Below are 9,926 nucleotides of genomic sequence, written 5' to 3' on the forward strand. Positions count from 1 at the left end.
TTGCACCAGCTTTTTACCATATTGTTCCATAATCAATTTTTTGACTGGTTTTTTAAACACCTACATATGGGTTCAGCTCTATTACTACACCAGTTTCAATGCCTAACACCCAAGTGATGATTTGAAATGATCTTGAAATAACTAAAAAAGGGCCCATATTGATCTTATCACCATGACTTACACTGAGTTATTCCCAGAATTGATAAAAAATGACTTAGTATCTTCAATTATTCTAGAACCATTAAAGCCACCCTATTTCAAATGGTATGATGCTAATGCCACATGCGATTATCATACTGAGAATATAGGTCATTCTATAGAAACTTAACCTACTTTCAAGCATAAGGTGCAAAGTTTAATCCGAAAAAACTTAGTAAGCTTTGATGAATCAAAAGGACCGGATGTCAATGAAGACCCTTCGCCTGATGACACAGAGACATAATTTTGGGAAGGACAAAAACTTTAACGTCGGTTGAAAGTTACTTATCATTTTAAGGTTTTTTTTAAAGTAATGCTATGATTTTTTTTATGTAATAAGATTTCATTTTTTATCATTCTAATAAAAGGCAAGTTGATTACATTTTTGTTTCATCCAAATCATTATTTTTTATTATTTTTCATATCATTTTAGTCCTATTTTTAAATTTCAAATGCTGAATGTTTGGACAATGATAAACGATAATTCTAGAATTTAATTTTAAAAACTCATTCATATTGATCTATGGAGACTATTTAAGCAAAAAAAATAATATGTGAGCAGATATCATTCATGAAAAAATGGACATGTCTTAGAGGCATCTATCAGTCTGTCTTTATTCAAAATATGATCTTTAAAAAAAATATTCACATTTGAGATTAAAAATAATCGTATTTCTTTTACCATTCATAAAAATAAAATTATCCATTACTACCTCTTTTTGGGTCTATTTTAATTTTTTTTCTAAAAAATCCCAACCAAGAATACCTTCTATATCGGAGGAAAATTTTAGGGAGAAACCTACTTGAAAAAGAGAAAAAACAAAAGATCACATAAAGTCTTAAAGATGAAGAATAAAAGAAAAAGAGAGAAAAAAAAACCCCTGTTACTAAAAAAAGAAGAATGGTGAATGCCATAAATAACCCAGAATAAAATAATAAAAATTCTTTTATGAGAAATAAGATAGAATAAAAAATATATTAAAATGATATGGGATGGGGCAAAGTGTCAATTTACATTACATGATGAGAAATAATCATTTGGTTTGAACCCTTTAAACATATGTTTTGAGCCTATTTTATTTATTTTTTTATGACCCTTTATCATAGCCTATATTACAACCTCAAAGTCCATATTTATTGAATGTGAATGCTAAAATTGAATAGTCATATATTGAGCTAAGGCCTGTTTATAATGGAGCAATAGAATCATAATCTGTTAACGTGTTTTAGAGATTGATGTGGAAGAGATATCAATAATGGAGGAAGTAAAAAAATGAAGAATGAAAAAAATAAAAAAAAAAACAAAAAATAAAAATAAAAATGTGAAAAAAGAAAAAAAGAGAAAAAAAAAACTCAAACTGAAAACCTAAAAGGGCGATTTGGATAAAAAAATACCTAAGTTGAAAATTAGATAGATATTTAAATATATAGAAGATCAATACCATCTAAAGATTCTTTGAAACTGGGACATAGTTTGATGAGTTCAAAATGATTTCAAAAGTCAATAAAATGAGTTTTTTAAAAAAAATCCTAAATTAATGTTAAAAATTATTTGAATATTCATCATTTGGATATTGTTATACCATTCAAATACTTATCATAGTGACATGCTTTGAATTTGTTTCTTTGCCTATTTATTTTTGTACTAGACCTGTTCTTGTATTGATTACCTTTTCTCTCAATTCACCTTGTCTTCTTTCATTTTTGCATCCCCAGAATAAATCAAAAAAATATATGATTGCATTGTATTTGTCATGAATTGAAATGATAATGAATGAATGACAATGTCTGTAACAGATTCATGCATTCCTTTGAAAAAATCCAAGATGATTAAGGTAAAAAAAAATGAAAAAAGATGAAAGGAGCTTGAAAAAAAAATTTAAAAAGGCAAATGTGGTGCCCAATTAGTGAATATGTTGATTAATCAACCACTATAATCTATGAGTCATGACCAAGGATCAATTGACTAAATTTGTGAATTAATTCTGAATTTGGTAGTGTTGGGAAGCTAAAAAGAAAATGTGAGATTGTGGAATTTTGAGAACCTTATTACCATAATCAATTAGAATTTTATGGTACAAATTTTGATGACATTTGCATTACGTTGTTGTTTGAATAATACATGTACATAGTTCAGTAAATATTTGAATCTTTGTTTTGATAATTACATTTGCATCATGGCTTGGACATACATTGGCATCATGTAGTGAATATTTGAATCATGGTATAAAGTATGGCATATGCATAACTATGAGAATCTGAATTATTGCATTTGCATCATTATTGTATAAAATTTTAACTTTAGTAGGAAAATTTTAAACTTTTGAATCATTGAATAAAGAAAATTTTTCATGATGAGAATTTTTGACAAGGAAAACATTTCAAATTTTAAAAGTTGTGAAGCCTTTTGAAAGAGCATTTTCAATATTGAGAATAATTTGTAAAACCTTCAAGCATTAATCTCTAAGAATTTTCAAATAAAAATATTTAAGTTTTAAATGAGAATCTTGAAAATTTTTGTGAATCTCTAAAGTTTTCGGATGAGAATCTTTAAAATTTTGGATGTCAACCTCTAAAATTTTCAAATATGAATCTTTGAATTTAAATGTAAAACTTTAAAATTTATCAAATGAACTCAAATGAAAAGTTTTGAAATTTTGGATAAAATCTTGAAGTTTTTAAATGAGGAATATCATATGTGAAACACTAAAATTTTTTAATGAGAATTTTTAAAATCTTGGAAGTAAATCCTTGAAGTTAAAAAAAAAAAAAACTTTAATTTTTTAGTGTAAATCTTTAGAATTTTAGAATGTAAATCTTTAAATGTTGGATATGAGCCTTGTAATTTTAAATGCAAATCTTTGAATCCTAAATCTTTGTGAATTTGAATCTTTACGAATCTTGAATCAAATGGAAATCTTTGAAATTTTTGCAAATCTTGAATCTCTTGCAAAGCTTAATTCTTTGCGAATCTGAAAATTTCTTGTTAATATTAGTTCTTGAGAATCAAACTTTTACAAAACTGAATTTTGTGAATATGAAAGCTTGTGAATCTAAGTTCTTAAGAATCAAACTCTTGTAAATCAAAATATTATGAATTTGAAAATTTTTGCGAAACTAAATTTTATGAATCTAAAATTATTGTGAATTTTCAATTCTTGTGAATCTTCTATTTTTGCAAATTTATGTTCTTGCGAATCTAAAAGTCTTACAAATTTTTGACCTTTGCGCATCTTTAAATTGCAAATATTTGAATTTCAAAATTAGGATTCTTTGAACTCAAATTGTGAATATGAGTTTCAACTTGCATTTCGAAATGTTTGAATATTTCAAATTATGAATCTTTGACATTTTGTTGTGAAGCCAAACTCAAATATTTTAGGTGTTCATGTTTTTGCACAATTCCTGTTTCACATAAACTATGCAAAAAAGGATAACTGCAAACATCTTATTTTATTCGAGATTATTTGGACTATTCTCAAACCTCGAGTTAGTTAGAATTAGGCTTTAGGTTTAGCCCATTTGGTTTTGAATTTACTCTTTTTGTAATTGGTTGCTTTACTTTTATTTCAAAGAGATAGACCATTATGCTTGAATTTGAATTATGAGATAAGTTGGTTGAGATCAAAATTGAAATTATACAGGATAAGGGATGAAAATCTCATTAACTAGATAACATTTTGATCTTGTATTCTATGGGGACTTGAGTCTTTATTTAAACAACAACAATTACATTGCAAAGGCGGAGAAAAATAGATCACAAAAAATTAAAGAAGAACAATCATAGAAAAAAACAGTCAATCATTTTCACCCATCACTCCACCCTCACCAGCTGGCTTTTCCTCCCTACCATCCACCCTTAACCTAAACCAACTTGCTGAGCCTAATTTAAAAAACCACAAATTTGACCCATATCAATAATCACGCATCAGGCATTATCAACAGTAATCCAAAACCATTCTTATAGCACCATAAAATTTTCAGAAACCAATCAGCCATTGCCTACGCCAAAGCCATAAGCCTACCCTTTTTTACCACCTCTATCATTGCCAACGACCTACAATACGGACCCCAAAGCCAGTTTCAAACAGAACTCCAACTCAAAACCAGTCAAGTTCACTGTCTCAAGTCTAATCTCTATTTCAAACACAGTCCCAATTAACCCAAATACAGATTCCAACCCCAATTTTTCATTAATTAAATTCACATAGCCTTGACTTTACTAAACCCAACAACCGATAGTCAATTCCAAGTTCACTAGTCACAGACACAATCACTTAAATCTCTAGAACCACCTTAGCTTAATTCCCTGCAAACCTAGAAAATACCACAATTACATAAAAAGAGAGACAACCAGTGAGCAAGAACAATCACCTAAGCCCACACCATTGAACCACTGCCGCACCATAGACGAGGTTTATCAAGCCACACCTAAAACCTGTCATTACCATCATCAAATCTCCAACAATCACTTATCCATTCTCAATAATCCCTAACAATGCCAAGCAAAAAAGGGTGAAGTCAAAAACCAAAGGAAAACTAAAAGCAAAGAAACCTTTTCTGGGTTTCGTGTAGGTACTCCTACAGGGGGTTTTGGGGCCTCCAAATCGGAGACAAAGCAGCCAAGGAAAAAAGGAAGAACATATCATGAAACAGTGGCCAAAGAAGCAGCAAAAGGGGAAAGTCAGGAGGATGAGTCTGCGATCTTTAAAACCTGATCTACGGAGTTTGAGGCATTTTCATGGAAAACTAATGGCACCATGTGAAAGAGGAAGCTGAAATGAGTTTTTGAGTGAAATGAGGGCCTCAACGATGGTCGGTCGGTAACTGACTGTGACGGTGGACGGCAGCGTGGTTGAAGCTCCGGTGCTAGTTTTTGGAGAAGGCTTAAAGCCGGGCCTGCATTCTTGAAGTTTATTTTGGTTTCTGAAATACCTTTTAGAGAGGGAATGAGAGAATTCAAAGGAAGAAAGAGAAGCAAAAAAAAAAAAATGAAAGAAGAATGAATTTTTTTTGCCTTTATAAAATCAGTGAAACGACACCGTTTAAGGACATGAAATAACTGGTTTCTTTTTAACCTGTTTCAAGGATCCACATGTCTGCCTATGGAAGATCCGATCCGCCTGTGACCTATTCCCATTTCAAGCCGCTGAGCCGTGAGCCAAGCTGAGCTGAACTCTGTATCTGAAGCCAAGCCGAAATTTGTTTTTTAAGCCGAGCCACAATTTGTTTATGGTATTTTTTTCTTCTTTCTGTTATTTTGCTTTTTATTTATTTATTTATTATTTCCTTTAAGTGAAATTTTAAAGTATGTATATAAATAAAAAAATTACAAAAAATAATGAATTTTGAAATACTAATGTTTCTTTAATAAAACAAAATATTTCAAAAAAATGTTTTATGGTAAAGTTGAAGTATTATTTTTTTAAAATAAAAAATATTTCAAAAAATATTTTGAAAAAAAGTTGAAATATCAATTTTTTTAAAATAAAAAATAATAATAAAAAAGGGATAGTTGAAAATATCAATTTTTCTTAGAAGATAAAAATTTTTCAAAAAATATATTTCGAAAGAAACGTTTTAAAGAAAAGTCGAAAGTATTACTTTTTCTTAAATAAAAATAATAATAAAAGAAAAGATGGTTTTAAAAAAAAGTTGAAAGTATCAATTTTTCTTAAATAAAAATCTTTTCAATTTAAAAAAAATGTATTTAAAAAAAAGTTAAAAGTATCAATTTTTCCTTAAATAAAGGTATTAATTTTTTTTAAAAAATTGAAATAAAAAAAGAAATCTTAGAAAAAGTTGAAGTGTTAGTTTTTATTTAAAAATTTTTTAAATGTTAAATAATTCGACGACGGAATCCTTGCAAGAAAAATAGTAGTTTTCTTGTATACTCTTGAGGTGAGGGAATTTTTTTAATTTTCTGTCAAAAGTATTGGAGTCAATTAAGATCAATTTTCAATAATTAATTATCTGGTATGATTTTTTAAGACTTAATGAATAACATGAAATTAATTTGATACCATCATTTAATAGGCTTTGTGAAAGTGTTATAATATTTCTCACATCGTACTTCCGGATCTAATTATGATTTCATAGATATTAAATCTACCTTTTAAAGACATAAAAGTTAACCTCTAATTTTTTTTTAAAAACGAAACAGATTTAGTTAAGAAGTCAATTGCGTCTAAATAAAAAAGATTAGTGACGACTTTTAAGTTAATGTCTAATAATATATCTTCGAATCTAAACAGCACATTCTAATACAAATTGCTTAGAAAAAGGTTAAGAATATGGTATCTTTATTCTTATGAAAAGGGACACTGGATCAATATAAAACCAACCAAACTAATTAATAAAGGGTGAGGAAAACTCTAGAGATTATTCTAAGAATATTAAAAATAGGTTCTAATTATAAGATTCTATCTTATTAATTTACAGAAATGCTTCCACATGAAATATATGTGCTTTTTAGGGTTAATAATCTTTGTGCTCTAATTGATGCGTTATACTTTATTTAAAAAAAAAAAAGTTTTTTGTTGCATTATACTATTATAAAATGGAGACTAATTGGAAGTTTTGTAGCAATTTTGTCAACTTGTGAGAAAAATATATATGCTAAACTCATAAAGCATAAAATTAGGAAAGTACCATAGTAGTAATATTATTTTGTTCTCCTATTAATATCCCTAGAAATACAAAAAAAAATTAGGACTAATTAGTTGATATTGAAAACTCTCTGTCCTGGTGACAGTAACATTTTTGGATCAAACTGATCTTTTCTCTGTTGAAAAGTCTTCCATTTTGAGCCAAAGTGATGAACCCATTCTTCCTTGGTAGTGTAATAAGGAAGATACTGCTTAACCCCAATGCCAGCCTTATCACAAAACTGCATTATTTCCTTATTTTGATCATCAAAAGCTTCCCAATCATCAAACCCACTTGAATGCAAAAATCCCACTGTGTAGAAAATTTCTTCATCTGGTATAACAGCTGACATCCTATCATCCCATCTGCCATTAATTCAACATCAAAATATTATTTTAAGGTATGATGATGATTTTAGCCTTTTGGTTATGAAGAAAATCAAAGTATCATCAATTATTTTGATTGAAAAACACTTACTTTTTTCTGTCCATGGGGTAAACAAGAAGAGGTCCTGTAGTAATGTTTCGTTCAAGGACAATGCCCTTGAAAACACCATCATTGAAATCTGCTATCTGAGATTTGGGTATAAAAAGACTAAACCATGGATGTGGAACATCCCATAACCCTTGTGACTTAAGCTGCAGTTCTCCACTTCGGACTCTATTCAAGAATTCTACATAGAGGACATCTTTTTCGAACATAAATCCAGGCATGTAGCTCAAACCTTTCAAAAGCTGTTGCAGCTCCTATAAAAGAAATTATTAAGGAAAAAACATAGGCAAATCACATATTACCCTATATATATCATTCAGCATAAAATTATATAAATTTTACGGTATATTTTAATTTGTATAAGAATGATAAATGTGATCGTTTACCTTGTCCGCCGTGTTTTCGGTTTGATCATCATAATGCTTGACAACTTCAAGACAGTAGATGATGCGATGCTTGGTTATCAAGGAGATTATTTTTGGGTGATCTGCATGTGGGAAAAAGGATGATCTCCAGTTATCTGGAGAACCTTGATCCATGAGAAGTGAACCTTCCAAATAATCTAGTGCATTCTTGTCTTTCCTTCCATTTATGGAGATTAAAAGCTCTTGGTCTCTACTAAAAGCAGAGAAATCATTGTACAGCATTCGTACCCACTTTACCTGTATGTGAACAGAACCGCCAACAGAAGATGAACACATACAAAGCAAAATGAGCTGGTATAAACAGGTTGTTTCGAGATGTAAAATATTTACCCCTTTTGGTGCTGGCTCAAGTGGAATTCTTGCTCTGGTTATTATTCCAAACTGGCCTAAACCTCCGAGAACAGCATAAAAGAGCTCTGAATTCTTCTTTGGGGAGCAAGTCAGAAAATCAGCTTTTCCTGAATTGAAGAGACACAAACCTAGCTCGTAAGTAGACCTTCTAGATAACTGAACGCAAGCAAGCAACATATAGTATTTCAAATATGTTGTCACATAACTCGTAGTACACCAATGCTCGATGGTTCGAGTAATTAAAAGAACTCGATTTCTTTTAAGTAAGATTTTGATTTTAAATTTTGTGATTAAAAAAGTAAACATTAAGAGAGTTTGTCTCTTTTTTAGGTCTTATTTTATTTTAAATTAATCAAAGTTCAAAATAATTATCACATACCAAGTTCCGACCAAAAAAATATAACTCATAGTACATAAAATAATTGGAAGAGGGAAAAAACTCTTGCTGTCCCTTTAAACATGGTATGGTTAAGTCTAAGTTGGAAATGTCCTGACATGAAATATTTATGTAGTAGTATATCAAATAAATTACAGTGACATTAAATATATATTATTGTAAACAGATTGGAAATTTTGAAACGTCTGGCTAGGTGATCGACCGATGATGACCGCCGTGTGAACTTGTGTGCATTGGCGTGCTAACGTGGGACCCTGGACGAATACGTTTCTAGAAATTATTAAATAACTACATTTAATTTAAATGTACAGTAATGATCAACCACTGGCCGGTTTGTCCATGTTCAGTGTTTTTTCAACAGAGAGGAAAAAAATGGTGAAAAGGAGAGACAGAAGAAAAATCATATACCTGTGATGACATCCATTTCATTAACATTACTGATCTGAGGACCATAACGAAAGGTTTGCCCACTAATCCCAGCATTGGAGAGTGTCCCACCTACGGTTAGATACAAATAATCGGTCCACGAAACGGGTGCAAGTCCATGTTCCAATGTTGTATTTAACACATCAATCCAAAGCTGTTCGCCACCAACATCTGCGTAAAGCCCGTCACTTGAGACTTGGATCCCGGTTCCATTTCGATGCTTCTTCAATGATGTCATGTCCACCACGACCCCGTTATTTGCCATTGCCTGGCCCCTGATAGAATGGCCGTGCCCTTTGGCTGCTATGCTGAAGGGAACTGAATTCTTGTAGCTGAATTTTATAAGGGAGGCAATGTCTTCAGGGGTTGAAGGGTAAAGAACTGCTTCGGGAATGGCTTTTACAATGTGACCGAAATCTTGAGAGGCTGATTCAATCGCTGAAGGGTCAACTGAGAGTTTGCCTGAAATATCAAGGGCTAGGGGCTTAGGTGACATGTTAATCCAGGGCTTTGATATCCCTATGATGGACACCAAACGGCTTATAATGAATATAGCCGTGAAATATGCTAGAATTTGAAAACTCACAGCCATTTTTATTTTCTTTTTTGGTGAATCAAAAGCAGTGAAAACAAACAAAGAAAGAGTAAGCAAAAGCGTTAAAGAAAGAGGTAAAGAGAAGTTATTTCTTAGACTTTTTCTCTGGTTTGAGTTGTTTCATGAGATGGTGTGCATATATATACAGGGCGGAGGAAATTTTGCATGAAAATGATGAAGGTCGGTTATGAAAAAAAAAACGACGTCGTTTCTCTTCATCACTACTATTTTTTCAAAAGTTATCGAAATTTCAAGGACCAGTAGCTCATTTCACGACTTACTCATGTCAAAGGAAATAAATAATTGTGTTTATTGCGTTTTTGTTATAATATAATCATCAAGATTCCCCTAGCCATATTGCTAAGCTAGCCAGCCACCCACAGATTTCCTAAAT

At 30.8% G+C, this 9,926-nt stretch overlaps 1 protein-coding gene across 1 annotated transcript; it reads right to left on the minus strand.

Moving 5' to 3' along the window:
* Positions 1–6,837: 6,837 nt before the first annotated feature.
* On the minus strand, positions 6,838–9,707 carry LOC111304180 (cytokinin dehydrogenase 3-like). The gene is made up of 5 exons (XM_022900702.2): positions 8,920–9,707; positions 8,094–8,221; positions 7,725–8,000; positions 7,324–7,592; positions 6,838–7,211 (listed from the first exon to the last, which is right to left on the minus strand). The coding sequence occupies exons 1-5, from the start codon at positions 9,527–9,529 to the stop codon at positions 6,917–6,919; spliced, it is 1,578 nt and encodes a 525-aa protein (XP_022756437.2). The 5' UTR covers positions 9,530–9,707; the 3' UTR covers positions 6,838–6,916.
* Between the last annotated feature and the right edge of the window lie 219 nt (positions 9,708–9,926).

The sequence above is a fragment of the Durio zibethinus genome, chromosome 13, assembly GCF_047325235.1.
Source record: "Durio zibethinus cultivar Kanyao isolate XHJ-2024 chromosome 13, ASM4732523v1, whole genome shotgun sequence".
In the NCBI taxonomy this organism is placed as follows: domain Eukaryota; kingdom Viridiplantae; phylum Streptophyta; class Magnoliopsida; order Malvales; family Malvaceae; genus Durio; species Durio zibethinus.